Below are 22,545 nucleotides of genomic sequence, written 5' to 3'. Positions count from 1 at the left end.
GGCTCTTTCCATAATTTCCCTTTTGACTGGGGCCAACAATTTCATTTAAGCCTTACTGAAGGCAGCTTAGCATTTTGTGCTCTATTTTAATTACAATAGGATTTGCATTCATTTAACCTGCTCTGTCATCTATAATAGTGAGGAGGTATAATTTTTTAAAATAAATAAACAGAAACAAATGAACATGGAACTGGGATGCCTAAGTCTGCAACTGTTTTTAAAAGAGTTTAAATTTGTATGGTTTCTGTGATGGTCTTCTTGAAATCCATTTTCACCTTCTAATCCATCCCAACTGCAAAAACATTAAATTGACAAAGTAAATATATATATAATAAAACTTACTCTATATATTCCCTTTTATTTTCATTTGTGACCATGATTTCTGACCCGTTTGGCTTCAAGTCAACTTGATATGTCTGCAAAGATAGAAACATAGATAAATAGATGTATTTTAGAATGATTACACCGGTTAGTTACGACACCTACTAATTATATTTTGAAATGCACCATTTCTCTGCTGTTCTGATACATATAATGTGGGTCAAGCTCCAATTTTAAATTTCCTTTTAGTTATTTAATTATTTTAGTTTTATTGAAAAAATATTCAGGGTTTAGGTTCCAAGAAGGGTTGAACAGATGTGGTGTAATTGATCAATCCAAATCAAGCACCGTGTTTCATTAACAAGCTAAAGGGAAGACAGATTGGCATGTCATCTGCTCTGTTATAAAAGGATTAACAGCATTCCCTAGGGACATCAATGGCAGTTTTTGGAATACCAATCAAGAACAGTTGGGCATCTCTGCAGACCCAAGAGCTTTGCGCTAGCTGTAGGATTAAAAGAAAATGTATGGCTTAAACATCCTCAAACAAAGTAATAAATTCCATGGGAAAGTATGCTGATCACGACATTTGTAAATTCAGTTTTACAAAGTAACAAAGAGTACAAAGAGAAAAAAAATTGCACATTGCAATTTTTTGTTATATACCTGTATAACAAGGTAAATCTAAAGCAATGTGTTTGGATAAAAGTTGAGCCACACATGTCTTTGCACATTGTTGCATGAAACGAATCTTAACTCTCCCAAAGGTGCTTTTTTCAAGAAGCAACTGGACTTTCTGGTTTTTCTTGGAAGATGTTTCGCTTCTCATCCAAGAAGCTTCTTCAAAGAAAAAGCAGAAAGTCCAAGGTGAAAAAAGCACTTTTGGGACAACCACGACCTGGGTGACTGAGAAACTCCATAGACATTTAGAGCCTTAATTACGGTATGTTTTCAACAAATACACACACAGACACAGACACAGACACAAAAATGGAAGCTGATACCTAAGAAAGGCAAAATCTACTGTGCACATTTTCAACAATTAATTAGCCAGGATAAATAGAAACCAAGAAACGTACAAAACTGTAACTGGCAAGTGAAGAATACCATACAAGGAGTTAAAGAAACCAGTTATCTAAAATCTAACAGGATACCAAAATTTTAGCCACTGGGCACCAGATCCCAATTTCATATAATGTAACAATTTGGTTTTTTTTTTTTTTTTAAAAATAAGCTGCTTAAAATTACATGGTGTTTTATTTGAAAATGGAGTGATTGTGAGACTTAGTTATCTTAAAATATTCTAATCATTTAAAATGTACTGTTTAAAAGCCGGAGGGTACTGCTCAGGGATACTACAGGTTCTCAGCTCCCAGAATATAAAAATAATATAAAAAGTACCCAAAACAAAATTTTAAATGTTCTACGTATCAGTCAGGGGTGGGTTCTGGCTGCCGGTTCGCTCAGGGATACGCTGTGCCCCCGCAGTGCAACAAAAATTGCTCTGCGCATGCGCAGAAGGCAAAAACAAGATGGCACTGCCAAGAGAACCAGTTCAGGGACGTGGCAGGCCTGGGTCACTGCCGGTTCTAGTGACCCAGGCCGCCAAGTTACTACAGGTTCGGCTGAACTGGTCCGAATTGGTAGGAACCCATTTCTGATATCAGCCCCACAAAAGAAAGTTGGTTTAATTCAAGGAAAGGAGATGGAGAAACGAGTTAGACTGCAATCTAAAACTAATTTCAAATCAGCTTCAAAGAAGAGTATTATTTGATATAACCAAGGTATGACATTCTAGTACTGTTTACATTATGGCAGCTTTTGAGCGGTGGGGTGGCCTAGAGGTGGAGCTCTTGCCTCACAAATAGGAGGCTGCGAGTTCAATCCTAGGTAGTGGCAGATATTTCTCTCTTTCTGGGTATGATGAGAATAGATCTGCCGAATATAGCTCTGCATTGGTGACGGGAAGGGCATCCAGCCAGTAAACACTCAGCCCCATTCAGTGGCCCAGACTCCACCCCGCAAGGGATTATAGGGGTCATTAAAAGATGATGACAATGATGGATGCTGCAGCATTACATTTTCAAGGTTGCAAATAATCAACATAGTTAAGGGATTAAAAAATAAATGTTTTGAGAAACTCAAACCTGCATATACATTGAATCTAATGTTTTTCATTCCCACGTTGTGGGAAAACTCCAAATTAGGTGTTAAAAAAAAACATTACCCTGTCAGGGCAACTTAATTATAAAGAAATATAATCATGGGCATGCTTCTTTCCCCCGTTTCAGGTCTGAAATAAAAACTGACCTCAAAAGCACTGTACTACAAAAACAACAACAAAAACTGTAACAACCGCAACAACAATAGCCCGTTGGAGAAGGGGAGCTAATAAACTCAAATTAAAAATAATGATTTATTGTGCCTATAACATCTACCATACATTCTAGTCTTCCGCTAAAAACTTTCATCTTCACAATGAAGGATGCTACAATGGATAGATACTTTTCCAAGTTCATCACAAAAGCTTACTCATTTGTGACTTCAGAAGTGGCAATAAGCTGTTGTTAAGGTACGTTCTGGCTAACAAGTTTTTTCTCAAATTATAGCGTTTCACAGGAACATCAAGAGTGACTGTTAGCTTGTGCGGGTTACCCAGGAAGGACGTTTTCATACCTGACATTAAACACTGGCAAAGTTAACTAACACATATGAAGCTTCTTAATGAGAATAATTCAGAGAGAAACATTACTGTGATACAATCTCCAGCAAATGTAGAAGTGAGATTTATATAAGATGCTTGTAAAAGAATCACAAGTTTTAACTTACAATGCTTTCATCCTCGTTCTATGTGAAAGAAAATTCAACGGCTAAAGGTTTAAAAATCTATTCATGACTGTGATAGAAAAAATTGGATATTTCTTCTTGTGCAAGAAATCTATATATCACACATTTTTAATAATTACAATTTAATCTATATACTAGGTACATAGACTATATTACCTACTCTTTCTTCCTTCTGTTTAATATTATATAGATAGCCAGTTCTACATAGTGGTTATTAGCAATAGCTATTGCTATTATAGACTTATATACAGCTTTACAGTGCTTTAAATCCCTCTCTAAGCAGTTTACAGAGTCAGCATCTTGCCCTCAAAATTTGGGTCCTCATTTTACCAACCTCGGAAGGATGGAAGGATGAGTGAACCTTGAGCCTGGTGGGATTTGAACTGCCAAATTGCAGGCAGTTCTTCTGTTGAATGTGATACCCCTGATCTATAGTTTTGCTAAGAAAACTGTAGGGACTAGTCCAGCAATCGCCAGGAATCAACACTGACTCAAAGGCCCGATGTGTGTGTGTGTGTGTGTGTGTGTCTCCTTTTCAATCCATGTGTGTATATGTGTTTCTGGTTGTAGGTATGCACACATACACTGCATAAATATAGTTATATACTGTATTTATATGGTATACCAAAAAGGCAGCCCCCATAGGCCAATCGCAATATGCTTTCTTAATTATCTTTTTTTGCCATGGAAAATGTTACTGTATTTATTTAATGCAGGACTTGTTCTTAATTAGAAGAATTTAGAAAGCAACAAACAATTGAAACATTTAATGTAATTTGTATAATACTCTATGAGGAATTGTGTGTTTGTGTGTATTTAGCCTCCCCCCTATGTATATGTGTGTGTGTGTGTGTGTGTGTGTGTGTGTGTGTCTGTCTGTCTGTCTGTCTGTCTGTCTGTCTATCTATCTATCTATCTATCTATCTATCTATCTATCTATCTATCTATCTATCTATATGCTGGTCTTGTTATATTCGGGTCTTTTCCTGTGTAAGATTGAGATTGTCTTGGCAACGTTTCAGCGAGGTCTCATTCGCCATTTTCAGACTGGATTTTGGGCTTAAAGTGTGATTGGAGCCCTGTCTTTCGATAAATCTTGGTGGGGTGTGTGTGTGTGGAGTGCTGGCTTTGTTTCAGTAAGTGGAATGATTGGTTGTGTGGTTGTATCATGATTGGTAGATTGGTGCTGATTGGTGCTGACTGTGTGTCTATTGTTGTTTCGTGTTGTAACGGCCTGGATGGTGGGTGGGGCTCGTTTGTTGACTAGAGCAGGTTTCCAGATGTCTGGTAGGCGGGAGGTATCATCACGTTTATTCACATTGTGGGGGTGTTTCTCTATTTTGATAGCTTCCATAATTATTCTCTTGTTGAAGTGTTCTGTTTTGGAGATTAACCTGGTTCCTTCAAAATTAATTTCATGTCCTGTAGCTTTAAGGTGCTGGAAAAGGGAGGAAGTTTTTTCTTTTTTTCTTACTGCGTTCTTGTGTTCTGCGATGTGTGCATTTATTCTCCTGTTCGTTTGTCCTATGTATGTTGCAGGGCAGATTTTGCATGGTATTTCGTAGACTCCTTGGTTTTCTAGCTGGATTTTGTCTTTGGGGTTTCTTAAGATGTTGGCTATTTTTTGGTCAGTGTTGAAGTCTGTCTTGATATTGTGTTTGTGGAGAATTTGCTGATTTTATCTGTGGTGCCTTTGATGTAAGGTAGGAGGGCGATGCCATTGTCCTGTTCTGTGTCTCGGTTTGGATTAGGTTGGTAATTGTTTTTCTTTGGAATCCTTTGGAGATTAATATGTTTGTGAGAGTGTGTAATTCAGTTTTCAGGTGGTATTTGTCAGCTAGGCGTTTGGTTCTAGAGATGAGGGTCTTGGCTACAGACCTGATCTGTGCAGGGTGGTGATGGGATTGTTCGTTTAAGTAGTGGTTGGTGTGTGTTTTACAGGACATGAAATTAATTTTGAAGGAACTAGGTTAATCTCCAAAACAGAACACTTCAACAAGAGAATAATTATGGAAGCTATCGAAATAGAGAAACCCACAACATGAATAAACATGACGATACCTCCTGCCTACCAGACATCTGGAAACCTGCTCTAGTCAACAAATGAGCCCCACCCACCACCCAGGCCGTTACAACACGAAACAACAATAGACACACAGCCAGCACCAATCTACCAATCATGATACAACCACACAACCAATCCACTTACTGAAACAAAGCCAGCACTCCCCCCCCACCAAGATTTATCGAAAGACGGCAGCTCCGATCACACTTTAAGCCCAAAACCCAGTCTGAAGATGGCGAGTGAGACCTCGCTGAAACATTGCCAAGACAATCTCAATCTTACATGGGCAAGACCCGAATACAACAAGACCAGCATATCTACACCAGTGAAAATCTACGAAAACTTGTATTTGGGTCTTTTCCCATGTAAGATTGAGATTGTCTTGGCAATGTTTTGGTGAGGTCCCACTCGCCATCTTCAGGCTGGTGTTTTGGGCTATAGTATATAGTAAATACACACACACATACCCACACACTGTATGCCTGAATTTTTAAGTTGTTCACTCTCTCCTAGATGGTCCTATTTATTTATTTTGCCACAAACATTTTTGCATGTATCATTCTATTGAAATTTGTTTTATTTATTGTTCAATCTCTCTTGTATAAAAAAAATAAACCCAAACTGAGTTATTCAGAAATTTGTGACTGCAGAGTGCCAAATTTAGCATTAATTTTTGCTTAAACATGTTCAAATATCTTCTTAGGATATAGTATATAACACAATGCAATTCTTAAAAAACTTGCAAATGAACATTTTAGAATAATGAAACAAAATTGCTGGAATAACATGGACATACCTGTCCAAAGTTTTCTTCATCTATGCAAAACATAAGATCCAGTTCTGTGGGATCATTCTCCAGAATCCATTTCAAGGAATTATAATATTCACCATCCTGTAGGAAGAACATTATTTTCCATTAATCAATTCTTTTTGGAAATGTAACATTACTATACTGAAAGACGTCTACCAGTTAATTTCTTTTGGCTCAACCAACTTAGCATATGCCTAGTATTCTTAAAACATGTCAGAAGGTGGATAAGGTGAATGTTGTAGAAGTCAGATAATCAGGGATTTAGATGTTTTAAGAAGAAACATAACTTCTAAATTGGAAGATGGTCATTTGAATCTTCCAAATGTCAGCCAACTTCAAAACCTATCAAATGAATCATTTTTATTATGTTTCTAGGCTTCGTCAACAGCTGCTTTCTCTTGCCATTAATCCTATTAGCTATTTGGAATTCAATACAGTGAACTAAAAGTGAAAAAGTGAGATTGAATATTGCAATACAGGCAGTCCTCGATTTGAAACTGTAGTGGAGGCCAGAACTTCTGTTGTAAGTCATGACAGCCATAAGTCAAGGCACCCACATGGCTGACCCAATTTTATAATCTTTTTTGAAATGGTCATTAAGCGAACACTCCAACCATTAAGTGAGTCAATGCATTTCTATGGGTGTTTTATCTCTTTTTGCTGGAAACTGACTGAAAAGGCCAGCAAAAACCATCATAAATCATGTTACATGACCATAGATTGTAAAGGTAAGATGGCTGCCAAGGGCTTGGAATGTGACCACGAGGGGGGAGGGTTTGCTATCATCAGGACAGATTGTAAGAACCTTTTGGGAGAGTATGCCATTATTTCAAATGATTGCTAAATGGCTGGTCATTAAACAAGAACTACCTCTCCCTTTATTTTTTTTAAAAAGATCAGCGTAGTATTTTGTAAATTGACATGAGGTTGATGTAATGCACACAAGATTGAACACTGCCCTCATATGTCTTAGATGGCCCTAGTCAGTGGTGGGTTCTGGATCCCGTTGTAACCGGTACAGTGCAACGGGGCTGGGCGTCTACCACATGAACATGTGCAGCACACTCATGTGTACTTACTGCCCGTAACGCCACTGTGATGTTCTAGCTGCTTGGTGGAATGTCGCACAGGTGCCATATGCTCCGTGCGCGGAAGCCCCGAACAGCTCAAATACAGGTAAGGAACGGTATCTGGTGCTCCCAGCAGCCACCGGTACGTTAGTACCGGGGCGTACCAATCGTATGCCACCACTGGCCCTAGCCTCTCTGTTTTTTAATTTTTTTATAATTTTTAGACAGACAAACAAGACATAAAACCTAAAACCATCTTCCATTACATACAGTGTGTCGATTGGTTACAAAGTTTTTGTGCATCTTTTCCATAGTCATCACTTGCAATTTATATAAATCACATATCAAATCAAATATGTTTGTATACATTATTATCATTATACCTTTGTTTGACTATCACTATTATTCCTTCATTTTAAACGAGACATACTAAATATTGGGTTCATTTATACTATAAGAATTCATTACATCATCTTCAATCTATCCAATAATATATATTATGTTACTGTGTTTCCCCGAAAATAAGACAGGGTCTTATTTTCTTTTGACCCCCCCCCAAATTTTGCTTGGGTCTTATTATTGGGGAGATGCTTATTGGTTTGGGGTTGCCGGGTGGCTGCTCTCTTGCGAGCAGGCCCTCAAAGGGCTGGGCACGGCCTCAGGGGCAAACGGCTGTGTTGCGCTATTGCAGCAGCGCAACAAAGCCGCCATGAGGTGACCACGCACATGAGCAGCCACCTGGCAACCCCCCTTTCTAGTCGGGCAGAGCGCCACTCACCAACCCAGTAATATCCCAAAGGTTCTAAGCCACATGGCGCTCTGCCCAGCTGCAAAGAGAGGTTGCGCGAGCACTTGTTCTGCCTCCAGCTTGTGTGCCTCATAGCCTCACTATGCCCAACCTTCCCTGCAGGGCTGGGCCAGGGCGCCGGTAAATTGTTTATCTTTGGTTACAAAACTTTTGAGCATCCTCTCCATAGTTTTCACTTACAATTTATATAAAAGTTCATATTATCAATCTAGTATGTATGTATGTATGTATGTATATACACACACACACACACACATACATGCATTATTATCATTGTTAATCATTTATTTCACTATAACTATTATTACTTCATTTTATGCCGAATATTCTAAATTTAACTAAATTTAAATTAGTTTTTATTATAGTATTTCATTACATCATCCTATAACCTTCCAATAGTAATGCAATCTTATATCTCTTGCCATTTGTAGTATTTGTGTTCTAATTGCTTTCTTGGTAGATCTTATATGGACTTCTTTTGGCAACTTGTTTTTCATTGCATATCTTATAAAGACTCCAAACCCTGCATCTGTTCCTTCCATCAACTTCCCTTTGGTTATCACCGATGTTTCTGCCAAATTTTCTCTCATTACTTCTGCCAAATTTTCTCCCTTTTCTTCTTCTATGTTTTGAAGTCTGAGATAAAGTTCCAATCTGTCAATACTCAATTTCAATATTCCACTCTTGTCTTTTCCAACCAAGCTCAATCTGCTGTCAATATCACCAATTTTCTTGTCTCTTTGTTAATCTTTTTCTTCAATTTTTTTGAACTCTATCCTCAAATTTCATCATCATTTGGTGAATATTCTCAATTTTTTCATATATTTTTTCTGTTCTTTGTTAATATTTTCCATTCTCTTTTCAATGCTCTCTGTTCTTACTTGTATTTTTTGAATTTCTTGCATAATCATTTGTAATGTTACTTCCTTTTCTTTTTCATGTTGCACAATTCCTGCAGATAGTAAACACTGCCACTATATCATCCAAAGCTTTTTTTTTATTAAATTCCAAACAAGCTAACTGTATTCTTTCAAGTCAAGGCTTTCTTTTCACTCCAATCCAGTTACTGATATGTTCTGACCCCCCTCCTTGCTTATTCACAACGACAGCCAGACAGAACTTCAAAGGAAATATCTTTATTAGTCCCGGCTCAAGCTGGCTGCGAGCCCAAAATAAACATAGATAAAGTCTCTGGCAAAAAGTTACACAGCCAATGCAAAAACAAAACTCTTACAGCAAACCAGGTTTACAGAAAGCAAATCACTTATCCAAGTGCCTCTTTGAATCATGAACACTAACTCGAACAGGAACGGAACTGAACTCACGAACAAACAAACGACGTTGACTTCTGCAACTAAGGCGTGGCACCATCAGTCTTTTATCCACAGGAGGAGATCCTTAACGAGCCCCAGCTGCATTGTTATCCTGCATTCCGAAACAACTCACAGGTTTCTGCTGAGTCACAACACTGATAGTACCCCAAAGAAGCACCTGTATAAACAGTCCGTGCTCTTCCCGCTATCATTTTCAATAAACAAGCTCAGAAACCTTGAAATGTAGATCAAATGTTCAAAGAAAACAAGAAAAACATTGTTTCCAAGCCTCCAAGCCTCTAAGTGGCAGTGTTACTTCTTTTCCTCTGCTTTTCCTCCCCTCTTTATATTCCAAACTTAAGGAGAAAAGGTCTTAGAAAAAAAATTCAAGAGTATTGAAAAGAGAAAAAGAGAGAAAGTCTTAATCAATAAGTATTAAAAAAAAAGAAAAATAGAAGAAGAAAATAAAAACCAGTCCAGTTTAAAAAGTAAAAAGCATTTGTAAAAATTCCATCCATAAAAAATAAAGAAAGAAAGACAACACAGTAAGTTTGACTCAGGCTTATTCTTGCCGCTTAACCTCTTCTGTCTTTGATTTTAACTTTACTTTTGATCTTTTTAGGTGCTCTCTTCTCTAATAATAAAATTTATCTCACCAATTCGACACACTTTCTCTCTTGCTTTGCTTCCGTTCTGGAGCTGACCCAACTTTCAGCAGCTTCAATGGCTGCTTTTCTGTGGCCGGAAAAAAAGAGCTTCTCCTGGATCTACCAGGGACTTTGCGATGTCCCTTGCATCAGCAGGATGTGCCCTTCTCTATCACCGTCTCTACAGGATGGTTTAGGTCCAAAGGGACCGTCCAGAGGCAGAGATATTGACGGCGATTTTGGAACTCCAAGATCACACGTCGTATAGTTGCGACATCATTGCTGCCTTCGGCCTTAGTCTCTCTTTGATGAACCTGCATAAGGTCATCCTGTGAAACTATTGTGTACAATGATTTAAACATGGGTCCAAGCACATTTTCAACAGTGCATCCAAATGCTTGAGGTGAACAGGATAATTGTCTTCTTCACCCTTTATTAAAAGAGTGCTAACATTTATTCAAGAATCCTAGAATGCTCATTATTTTCTTTCATGGAAGTGCTTCAAGCAGCTCTCAAACTTCTACTTTAAAAAAGTCTTACGAAAATATTTTTCTAATTGTTCATTTCATGCTGAATCTAATCATAATAGGAATTTGAAATTGTTACCTTGGTAGGTGTTTTTTTTTTTTTAAAGCTTTATTAGAGTGTTATAACGTAAAATCCAAGCAGTACATATCTCTGATCTCATGATGCTACTCAAGCACAAACTTCGGAACTTCTGGGGAATAGTGACATTAAAAAAAAAATTCTCCGGAGAAGAAATAATAGACATAATTGAAAATGTTAATAGGGTTTTGTTGTGGCCCAGCAGGAGCCGTTGGAGCTGCCACCAGACTCCGACAGCGAGGGGCCCTATGAGTCGGCTCTGGAGAATGTGGAGAACCCTGGACAGGGTTCCGACTCTGAGCAGGGTGCAGAGAGGCTGGTTGGCCACCAGGAGGCACCTGAGCCTTGGATCAATGGGGAGGAGACAAGGGAGAGTGAGCCGGAGGCCAGTAGTGAGTTGTTCCTGGATGCACGCCATTGAAGAGCTACTAGGTGTCAGGAACAATTACGCAATTACAGGAGGTGATTATACTCAGCTGGTGGTCATTAGGCTCCTCTCCAGACTATAAAAAGCTACTGGTGCACATGGACCTCTTCGACGAAGTCAACGCAGGATTGAATGTCAGAGGACATTTACTGTGAGCTTGGCAGGCTCGATTGCTGTCAAACCTTATCTGTGTTTATTGCTGCCTGAGTTTGTCTGAGTTGCTGCCAAGGTCCTTATCTGTTTGTTCTGCTTGGCTTTCAGCCACTGAGGTTTTGGTGTCTTGCTATTAAAGTACATTGCAGTTAAGCTTGTCTCAGCATTCGTTACTGGACGGAGGAGGGGGTCAGACTCCAGTGTTTACTCACCACAGACTCCATGTCTTTTAGGGTTATTGGTTTTCCCAGCATCATCTTATAAAAGGGTCTAATGAAGAAACCTGTGCACAAAGGAACAACGTTTAATTAAAAATGGCTCCCTCTTATAAATGAACACTTTACGATCTACAACAGTGGTGTCAAACTCAAGGCCTGGGGGTTGCATCTGGCCCACAGGATGCTTAGATCTGGCCCATGGGGCCACCCTGGAAACAGGAAAGGACCGGTATGCAGTGCCTCTGCCAGCAAAAATGGAGCTCAAGAGGGCCATGGGAGGCTCTCCCTAGCTTCGTTTTCACTGGCAGAAGGTTGCAGGAGGCTGTCGCAGCCAAAATGGAGCTCGGGAGCCCGTTTTCACTGGTAGAGCACTTGGGTTGCCACAGGCACCCTGACATGAGTGATGTTGAGCTGGCCACATCCACCATGGCCATGCCCACCCCAGACCCCCTCCCCCAAGGTGAAACACAACCCTGATGCGGTCCTCAATGAAATCAACTGTGACACTCCTGATCTACGACATCTGGCCTAAAAAAAAGAATTGTGGACCTAGCTCTTAATTTATGAGCTGATTGACCTGAGGTGTGTGTTAGAAAACATACACGGAGTTACATTTTTTGAAAATCCAGAAAGAAACGAATGATTTCTAATAGGGGGAAAAAAAGGTTATATATGTCTGAGTTCGAGGATATGTTTGAAATGTTTGAAATGTTTATTGCATTTGTATGCCGCCCTATCCCAAGAGACTCAGGGCGGCTAACAAGCAAGGGGGAAGGGAAATACAAACAAAAGACAAAACAGGCAAGTTAAAAACAGAGCAACAGTTTAAATGGGGCCAGGAACTCATCAGCCCCAGGCCTGCCGGAACAGCCAGGTCTTAGTGGCTTTGCGGAAAGCCGGAAGGGTGGTGAGGGTCCGGATCTCCACGGGGAGATCATTCCAGAGGGCTGGAGCAGTCACAGAGAAGGCTCTCCCCCGAGGGGTCGACAGTCGACATTGGCTAGCTGATGGTATTCGGAGGAGGCCTAATCTGTGGGATCTAATTGGTCGTAGGGAGGTGATTGGCAGGAGGTGGTCTCTCAAGTACCCAGGTCCAATACCATGTAGGGCTTTAAAAGTAACGACTAGCACCTTGAAGCGTGTCCGGAGACCAACAGGCAGCCAGTGCAGCTCGCGGAGGATAGGTGTGACGTGGGTGTACCGGGGTGCACCCACAATCGCTCGCGCGGCTGCATTCTGGACAAGCTGAAGTCTCTGAATGCTCTTCAAGGGCAGCCCCATGTAGAGCGCGCTACAGTAGTAAATATAAAATATTTCTTAAGGTGTGTGTGTGTGTGTGTGTGTGTGTGTGTGTGTGTGTGTGCGCGCGCATGTAGCAACAGAGAAGAACAAAACAGCTTCAAAAAAAGAGAAACTATCCTTGCTGCGGATGATCGAGATTTAAAAGATCCTTTGGTAATTATTTCAACTGAAAGTTTTTTCTTTATTGTAAGGAAGAATGGTTAGAATTTATCTTTTTGAGGCCACTGTTAGGTGTGGGCAGAAAATTATGACAATCTTTCTCCTTCAAATATGGCTGCTGGGAAGAACGAACAAACCGTAAGTTTTTGCTATCCACAGGGTAGCTAGGTCCTGAGATAAGATAAATGATGTGGGTTTAATGCTACACAAATGTATTCAGTGTAAATAATTTTCTGAGAACAAGCTTAATGATTCTCAATGAAAAAGTTCTCCAGAGCACAAAATTATACTGTTTCTTTGTATGACTTTGGTAATTTAGATTGAAGATACTAATCACCCATCAGTGTCTTTGCCGGTCTGGAAAATCCCAATACTATACCTAAGGTATTATTTGATTCATGTACTAGAGAAGGGATGGGACTGGGAGGGCTATATAAATAGAACAACAAAAATAAAATAAAATTAGAGAACATATCTATATAGCTATGTGATGCAAGAAGTAAAGAACTAGGTTGAAATCCTTTCTCAATTGTGTAGCTTTAGGAAACTGATGGAACAATTTGATAGAGATCTGCATCTTAGTCTAATCAATCTCAAGAGACTGTTTTTCACTAGAGAGAAGACACAGAAAAATTATACCACAGTGCACATCCGGATACTTTTTCCAGAGATTTTAAACACTCTGTGGACAAAGAAAAAAAACCACACACACGTAGTTCATAATGTAGCCCAGTTTATCATCTTTATAAGGTACCAGGGAAGGGTGGGGGGATAGCCCTTGAAGCTGTTCTAAAAAAAAAATTGCAGCTGACCGAGGGCCATCTTCTGTGTTGAAAGAGCTACCCTAATTGCTGGTGATTTTGGAAGCTGAATTGAAGGTGTTCGTTTTGATGTAAAATCCTCCGGTGGCTTAGATGAAATTTATCTGCAGGGCTGGCCATTCCCACCTAGCCTGCCCCACACTCTTAAATCTTCAGCAGGGTATTCTTTCAAATTTTACCATAGGTATGTGCAATACTAATAGTACATTCACTAGAATTCTGAAATTCACACTGCGTAATCATTTAAGAGAGAGGTTTTAATAGCAAAATGTACCGTTGATAAACAACACCAAAGAAATTACCTAAGGTGTAATAAAAAAGGCTTCCAGTCACTGAAGGAAAAGTGAAAAACATGAATGAACTTGTGAAAAGAAAAAAAAAGAAAGGGGAAAAACAAATAAATATAACAACATTCTTTGATAATACAAAGAACTTTGAAGATTAGTATTGACATCAGAAATCAGTTTATCAGGACTCATGGCCAAAAAAGACTTATGGGAAGTCTGATTCCCATAAGGGGTAAAGGCAGCAAAATTATATGCTCTACGATGGAGAAATATTCAAATATTCACAATGGAGGAATTGATTGTGAAGATGGCAGAATGAGAAGAACTGGCTAAACTGTTTGGTCAGGACAAAATAATAAGAACCCTTTGTAGAAGTCTTTAATTGACTTTTTGCTAAAACACGGAAAAAAGTGAAATGATGATTTCTAGATTTGAGGGATGAAAAAAGATCAAATAAGGGCCTGAAGGGATTATTGTAACATTGAGGAGGGACAGAGATAATGAGTTTGTTTATGCAGGTATTTGCTGTAAAGAAATGTGGGGGTTGCTACTTTAATCTTTCTTTCCATTCCTCCCTCCCTTTTCTTCTTCCTTCCTTCCTTTCTTTTCTTTCCATTTCTTCCTTTTCATCTTTCTTTTTCTTTTTCTTTCTTTCCATTCCTCCCTCCCTTTTCTTCCTTCTTTCTTTCTTTCTCTCCCTTTTCTTCTTTCTTTTTTCTTTCTTTCTTTCTATTCCTCCCTATTTTCTTCTTTCTCTTCTTTCTTTCTTTCTTTCTTTCTCTTTCTTTCTTTCCTTCCTTCCTTCCCATTTTCCTTTTTTTGTTTTTCTTTCTTTATATACTTCTGCATTTGACTTTTAGCTATGTGAAGAAAATTTAATAATAATTACACCTTTAACATCCTCAAACAATAACATCTGCTTAACCCAGGTCCTTGGGAAGGACTGGATAGGTGAATAAAAATACCAAATCTAAACATCTGGATGATTATGTGAACAACCATAAACGACTGAATAGATGGACAAAAATACCAAGTTCAGGCTGAACATTGGCTGACTGTGTGATGAACTATGTAATAAATATTAGAAAGAGGCATATAGTGCTATTCGAAAATGGGTGGCATATATAAACTACTGAATAAAAAAACCCTTCCGTTCAATGGGTAAAAAATAAATGAACATTATTTAAAAGGAGCACATGGGAAGAGAATTTCTTTCTTACCTTTTTTCCTCACACACTTTCACGTTTACAGCTCCATCATAACAATTTCATTGTTTTTTAAGGCATTTATGGCAAGGAAAATATATTTGTACTCACAGATCTTTTGAACGATTTGTATCAGATATAATATTTTACTTACATAAAGCACTCTACTTCTGAAGCCTAAACTCTCTTTTATAGTTACCCTCCCTTATTCAACTCACCATCTAAAAGCTTTCCATGATACACAGCCAGTCCAGCAACACGACCAATAAAGGTGAAATAAGACAAATGGTCTTCATTACAAAGTCCAGAATTAGGATTGATCTGAAGAGTATAGTTGTCCCTTATTGAAAAAGAGAGAGAGAAAAACGAAAGGATGAGTTTCTTAGGTATTTGATTCGCATTTTCCCTCAAGCGACACAAATATACCTTTACAGCATTATTTGAATGGTATAACTTATTTGATACATACCAGAAACCTATTTGCTTCCCAATAGGCCCAGCAAACATAAACAAACTTAAAAGAGTATTGTGACTACTAAAGACTAATAAACAGATTTCATTGCAGAATATGTTGTTTATAAAGTGTTTTCCTCATTTGAGGATGAGTATTTTATATATCTAAATATATCTGGCCTTTGCATCAAAAAGTCACAGGTTCTACATTTTCTGGCCTTTAGTTCTCAATAGAGAAACTGCACTGAAAATTTTAAACCAAAGTCAAATGGCAACAAATAAATAACAACTCGGTTAATAGCAATAGCACTTAGACTTATATACTGTTTTAAAGTGCTTCACCGTCTCTCTCTAACTGGTTTACAGAATCAGCATATTGCCCCCACAAGTTTGGGTCCTCATTTTACCCACCTCGGAAGGATGGAAAGCTGAGTCAACCTTGAGCCTAGTGAGATGTGAACTGCCAAACTGCAGGCAGCCGGCAGGCAGCAGAAGTAGCCTGTAGTACTGCACTCTAACCACTGCACCACCTTGGCTCATTAGGAATGGATCTCATTCTTAACCCAAGGATTACCTGTACAGCAACTGCTATACTTTAGGAAGGGTACTATTCTAATATTCTGCATCCTATGCAGACTGTTTAAAAAAATCAGTACAGTATTGAGAATAGGAAAGCATTTTTTAAAATCTCTTTGACAGGTATATTTTTTAATATGTTCAATTCCTATGAAAGCAATGTAATACATGTAATTGCATGACAAGGGTTGGATTTCATACATAAATTCATCTTTTGACTATCCTATTAACTGTCTAAGCAAGGAAAAAGAGTTAGAATGGTGAGATAATACTTCTAGGAAAGGAAGTATTGGTGAGGACAATTTTTATGCAAGAGTTTGGGATGAGGTGAACTATTACGAAGTTGGGATTATGAAGGTGTATCAATATTTCTGTGCATATATCTGAATGTATAACTAGTACATTTAATTAATAGTTCATTGTACCCAATGGCATGTCTCCAGATTCTAACATATTTCTGCATTGATTCTTATAAAAAATATTTCAATTGACAAATCAATAAAGAATTAGGGAGAGAGTATCTGCAGGTAAAATTTATTTTCAATCAGGCCTCTTCCTAGGTAAGAATGTTATTAAAAATCCTTACTCTTCATGATAAGAAGGCTCCTGGAATGATTTTTTTGTATGCAGTCCTTGCTGGATTAGAATTTGTTTTCTATACTTCTGTCTTTACGTGTTATTTATTTATTTATTCATTCTAATTCAAGATTGGGGAATGGGAGACTAGAAACTCTGTTATCTTACTTGCTTCTTTCAGTACGAGACAAATTTTACTTGAGTTTGTTAAGCACCTTACGTGTGATTTTGAGCAGAAGGGAGAAAGATAAACTGAGACAATGAATAATTGTTGAACAATGAACAAATAAATATTTGGTTTGAACACAGCGGAATGTGTCCCGACTGGCAGTGCCACTTGATTCAGGGAATTCTTGTTTCCTATCATTAAGGACTGTTTCAAAATTGTTCTCTCTTTTATGCTTGTTACTGCAAAATTCCAGCAAAAACAGCTGGTCCTTAATTAAATCTCTTCACAAAAGAAAAGGTTCTTGCAAATTAATGCCAAACAGAAGGCAGCAGCTGGAAACAACTGGCCCAAATGAGTATTCCTTAGTACAACATAAGTCAAAGTTCAGAACAGTACCTCGCCTGTTGAGCAAACACATTAAGATTTTAAATATAAACACACTGAGGGAAAGACATACATGGCATGCACTATAAAACACATAGTCCAAATTACACACTGAAGGTTATGGGAAACATTCAATACAATTAAAAACATGTATTTTTTATTGTATAGGTAGTCCTCGACTTACAACCACAATAGAGCCCAAAATTTATGTTGCTAAGCGAGATAGATGTTAAGCAAGTTTTGCCTCATTTTATGACCTTCCTTGCCATAGCTGTTAAGTGAATCACCACACTTGCTAAGTGAATCTGGTTTCTCCGTTGACTTTGCTTGTCAGAAGGTCACAAAAGGGGATTGCAGGCTACTTCAGCTGACTGCAGTTCTGCAGTTCGGCGGTTCAAATCTCACCGGCTCAGGGTTGACTCAGCCTTCCATCCTTCTGAGGTGGGTAAAATGAGGACCCAGATTGTTGTTGGGGGCAATATATGCTGACTCTGTAAACCGCTTAGAGAGGGCTGAAAGCCCTATGAAGCGGTATATAAGTCTAACTGCTATTGATCACATAACCCCGACATACAGCAACTGTCCTAAATATGAACCAGTTTCCAAGCAACCAGATTTCCATCACGTGACCATGGGGATGCTGCAATGGTCCTAAGTATGAAAAATGATCATAAGTCACTTTTTTCAGTGTCATTGTAACTTTGAACGGTCACTAAATGAATGGTTGTAAGACAAGGACTATGGTACCTGCACAGAATGTTTTCTGTATTACTAGTTTGACTTTCTCTTGTAAGGTTGTATAGCTGTGGTTGATAGCTTTCTACCAGAAAACAATAGTGGGAGAAAAAATGACTATATTCATCTAGTGTAGCTGTAGGAATATTTCATCAATGACCTTACGGCAGGGGTGGGTTCCTGACAATTCTAACCTCTTCTGTAGAAGAGGTTCCATAAAACTTCAGTGCCGTTTAGAACCGGTTTCAGCTCCCTCACCTCCAGCCATCCGCAAATCATCAAGATGAAGGGCGAGAGGAGGAATTCTGGGAGTTGAAGTCCACAAGTCTTAAAGCTGTCAAGTTTGAACACCCCTGGGTTTTTTTTCCCTAAAGGGTGAGGGGTGCAAGGATCTTGTAACTTTAAGCTTTAAGACTTGCGTGCTTCAATTGTCAGAGTTTCTGAGCCAACATTTTGGTTGCTAAGCAAGAGCGTTGTTAAGTGAGTTTCACCACATTTTACAAGTTGGCCACGCCCACCCAGTCACATGACTGCCAAACCACTCCCACTCAGTCACATGGCTGACAAGCCACTCCCACAAAGTAGGCCACACCTACAGAAGAGGTTCTAAATTTTTTTGAAACCCACCACTGCCTTACGGTGAAATAGACAGCCAATAAATGTTACAAACAAATACATATAGAATATACTTACGTTGCTGAATATTCAAAGAGCCCATAATAGGGGTTAAACATTTCCTTGGACAACAGGAAGAACCATTCTCTGGCCACACCTCCGTAGTCAAGGCCTTTTTCTGATTCGAATTCTATCCAGAGTCTGGCTTTTAAGACATCAGGTCTCTTCACAGACATGATTCTTCTATACGATTCTTCAAAAATATTATTTCTGTGGAGTTTCATCTCAAATCTGTTTGGTATATCAGCCTTTAGGGAAAAAAGAATATTCTATATATATTGACTAGTCTAAAGGGATTTTCCATATCAGATATTTATAGAATAAATTGTCTAAGAGTTATGACTAGGCCTTGTTTTCTTCTTCTCAATACAGTGCAGTGTCTGCACAGGTTCAATTAAAAACATGTAGACTTCTTCTAGGGGGACAATGTGTCTTGCTGAACAGCAAGTATTTCGTGAAATACATCCCTGTTGGTCACTCAAGGGGCTTTCTCATGGCCAATCAATGCGTAGGTGTCCAGTAAAGACCATGGAGGTGGTCCTATAGAAAGGGAGGAGGTGTTTCCACAGCAGACCTTCTCACTCAACTGACGTTAATAGCAATAGCCATAGCACTTAGACTTAGATACCACTTTACAGTGCTTTCCAGCCCTCTCTAAGCGCTTTGCAGAATCAGCATATTGCCCCCAACAATTTTGGGTCCTTATTTTACCCACCTTAGAAGGATGGAAGGCTGAGTCAACCTTGAGCCTGGTGGGATTTGAACTGCCAAATTGCAGCGGCTGGCAGTCAGCACAAGTAGCCTGCAGTACTGCACTCTAACCATTGCGCCACTGAGGCTTAAGTGGATCAGTGTCACCTCCAGGCTCATTAGCCTGAAGTCCCTTAGGTTGTCTACTGTACATGGGAACATTTGTGACAGAATAAGAAGGAGGAAAGCAACATTTCTCAAATGGGACGATTAAAGACAGGTGTTTGCTGTCTTAGCAATGGGTTGAGCATGAGAGTAAAACTCTCAGAAATGGTTACTAAAGAATCTTTGTGTGATAGTAAGCAAGATATGTACAGGAACCCTTAGTGGCTGGAAAAAACAGTAGCAAGAATGTTTGTGGATCTGATTGTGTGGGACCCTACTTTACAGAGAAGGAAAAGGTAGCCTGTGAAGTGATTAAATGGACATAATGGACATCTGGAAGCATATGGAAAAATGGAATGGAAGTTGAATGAGAAAAAAAAGGAAACAAAGAAAAATTATGCAATTGCAGAGTGCCATAGCAAAATGTATTGTAAAAATCATCATATATTAAAAGGAAGATTGCATTCTCTGTACTAAGACTATCAACTTTATGATAAAATAAATATTTACTTACCGGTTTCTTTAACTTCTTCCTGAAGTAGTCATATTTTTGTTTAAATTCTCTGGAATACGGAACAGCCTGGAAGACAGGAACATTGTACTGTTAGTGTAAAGAATCAAATGATTGTGAAAGAGCCCTATTGGGATCATCAATTTCTCTCTAATTATTATTTTCCTTAATCCTCAATAATCTCCTACCCTTACAGGAGCACATTTTAAATTTCCTAATTGTCTCAGTACATATTGAAATAGTTCTGGTTAGGTAGTTAGCAAAGAAAGAAAGAAAGAAAGAAAGAAAGAAAGAAAGAAAGAAAGAAAGAAAGAAAGAAAGAAAGAAAGAAAGAAAAAAAAAGAAAGAAAGAAAAAAGAAAGAAAGAAAGGAAGGAAGGAAGGAAGGAAGGAAGGAGGGAGGGAGGGAGGGAGGGAGGGAGGGAGGGAGGGAGGGAGGAAGGAAGGAAGGAAGGAAGGAAGGAAGGAAGGAAGGAAGGAAGGAAGATGCAGTTTAAAAAAAACTTGGGTGGGCTAAACTTTGACCAGAACAAGAAATAGATGGAATTTTTGTGTGTCTGTATGATGAGGTTTCATCCCAAGATAAGGACAATACAAGAGTGTACGGTTCCATGCTATTTTTGAGCGTTCTTCCTGCAGAACAACAGAAACATGAAAGAAAAGTTTGCTCCCTTGTTTTTGATCTTAGAAGTAGAAATGTCAATGAGACAGTTTTCCTTATTCAGTGCACTCTTACTAACTAAGTAAATAAATTTATCTTTTAAAAGTCATGCCCTTGGCCATGTTGTCACTGGTAGATAGTAGTCAGCTTGGATATCCATTTATTTGGTAATGATAGGATGAAAAATTATGATTTGTTTAAAGTTCATGGATGAACACTTTTTAGGTTGCAACATAATTCATTCAGTGCAGATACTTACCGTATTTTTCAGGGTATAAGATGCACCTTTTTCCCTCAAAAAAAGAGGGTGAAAATCTGGGTGCGTCTTATACACTGAATACAGCATTTTTGTCCTACTGAAACCCTGCCCCCTTTGCAAAAGTGGCTGTGCATAGCTTTTAGGAGGCTTCCAGAGTGCTTCTGGGGGCTGGGGAGGGCAAAAATGAGCGAAAAAATGGGCTGTTTTTTGCTCGTTTTTGCCCTCTCCCTAGCTCCCAGGAGCACTCTACAAGCCTCCTAAAGGCTATGCATACCCTTTTTTTGACAAAAAACGAGCCTGTTTTTGTCATATAGTCCTAAAAATACGGTAATCAACTTCAAAAAAGACTGTCCTCTGTCTATCAGACACCCAATAGGCAGATGAGCAAGAGTAGAAGCTTTTGTATGATTTGGAATGGGTTATGTTCTCTCTGCAAAATTAAGTTCACTGTTTGGGATTCTTTTTCAGCATTTAGCATCTAAAGAGCTAAAATGTTGGATGAGAAGCATGGGGGATACTAGTGCCACTGTAAGGGTGGGCACAGCAGTGGTGGGTCCCAGATCCCGGTGAAACTGGTACGGTGCAATGGGGCCGGATGTCCACCATGTGCACGTGCACAGCACATGCATACGTACTTACCGCCCACGATGCTCCAGCTGCTTGGTGGAGCATCGCGTGCAGGCGCCGTACGCTCCGTGCACATGCGTGAAAGCCCCGATCGGCTCAAATACAGGTAAGGAGGGCAGGTGGGCTCTCCAGAGCACCGCTGGAACTGTACCTGGTGCCTCCAGCAGGCACTGGTATGCCTGTACCGGAGTGTACCGGTCGTATCCCATCACTAGGACATAGGTACAAACATCCGCGATGCTCCAGCTGCTTGGTGGAGCAATACACAGGCGCCGTATGCTCCGCACACATGCGTGAAAGCCCCGATTGGCTCAAATACAGGTAAGGAGGACAGGTGGGCTCTCCAGAGCACCATACTGGAACGGTACCTGGTGCTCCCAGAAGGCACCGGTACGCCTGTACCAGAGCTTACCGGCCATATCCCACCACTGGGGCACAGGTACAAACATCAAAGTCAGTCATTTTCTTTCCAAGTTAAAACTACTTAATCACAGCAGTTTTTGCAATAACAACAACAACAACAACAACAGTAATAAAAATAAAATCCATGCAGTACTTACTGGACCTGTAATAGCAGGATTCTGCAACCTGGGATCTTCCCACTGGGTAATTTTATTATCTGAAAATTAAACAAGAAAAATTACAACACGTTTTCCCCCCTCTCGCATTCCATTTTTAAAACAAAAACAACCACAACCAAACAACAAATGGTCAGGTACTATCGAAGAAAAAAGGACTTTATATGTGAATATGTCATTTTAAAGAGCAGCAAGAAGGATTCAACTATCTTTGGGTTTCCTTTAGCCATCCGATTCCCGTACAAACTATCCTACAATGCAGAGACTGCATTCTGACAATGGATAAAGTATTTTCAATTGAACCATTTCAGCCAGCTGTTCTGGGCTTGTAGCAGCTGTCTGACGCTTCCAATGTTTCCAAAGTGGTTGGGGAGGGGAAAAACCCTCCATCAATGTGGAGCAATACCCCTGCACTTGGCAATTTTGA

At 39.3% G+C, this 22,545-nt stretch overlaps 1 protein-coding gene across 8 annotated transcripts in view; it reads right to left on the bottom strand.

Annotated features, from left to right (window-relative positions):
* Positions 1–22,545, bottom strand: part of NEDD4L (NEDD4 like E3 ubiquitin protein ligase) — a 352,866-nt gene that overhangs the window by 13,277 nt on the left and 317,044 nt on the right. For all 8 annotated transcript variants that reach the window (XM_087715361.1, XM_087715363.1, XM_087715362.1 and 5 more), the window contains 7 exons: positions 22,101–22,159; positions 19,998–20,063; positions 18,647–18,876; positions 15,279–15,400; positions 11,281–11,351; positions 6,030–6,125; positions 343–416 (listed from right to left, as the gene is read on the bottom strand). In XM_087715361.1, the coding sequence (XP_087571487.1) occupies positions 343–416; positions 6,030–6,125; positions 11,281–11,351; positions 15,279–15,400; positions 18,647–18,876; positions 19,998–20,063; positions 22,101–22,159 (718 nt within the window). The remainder of the gene's footprint in view (positions 1–342; positions 417–6,029; positions 6,126–11,280; positions 11,352–15,278; positions 15,401–18,646; positions 18,877–19,997; positions 20,064–22,100; positions 22,160–22,545) is intronic.

The sequence above is a fragment of the Thamnophis sirtalis genome, unplaced genomic scaffold (assembly GCF_051295495.1).
Source record: "Thamnophis sirtalis isolate CommonGarterSnake01/CBP01778 unplaced genomic scaffold, rThaSir2_p1.2 scaffold_5, whole genome shotgun sequence".
In the NCBI taxonomy this organism is placed as follows: domain Eukaryota; kingdom Metazoa; phylum Chordata; class Lepidosauria; order Squamata; family Natricidae; genus Thamnophis; species Thamnophis sirtalis.
Note: the sequence above shows the minus strand (reverse complement) of the source record. Positions and strands in the feature narration are given on the sequence as shown.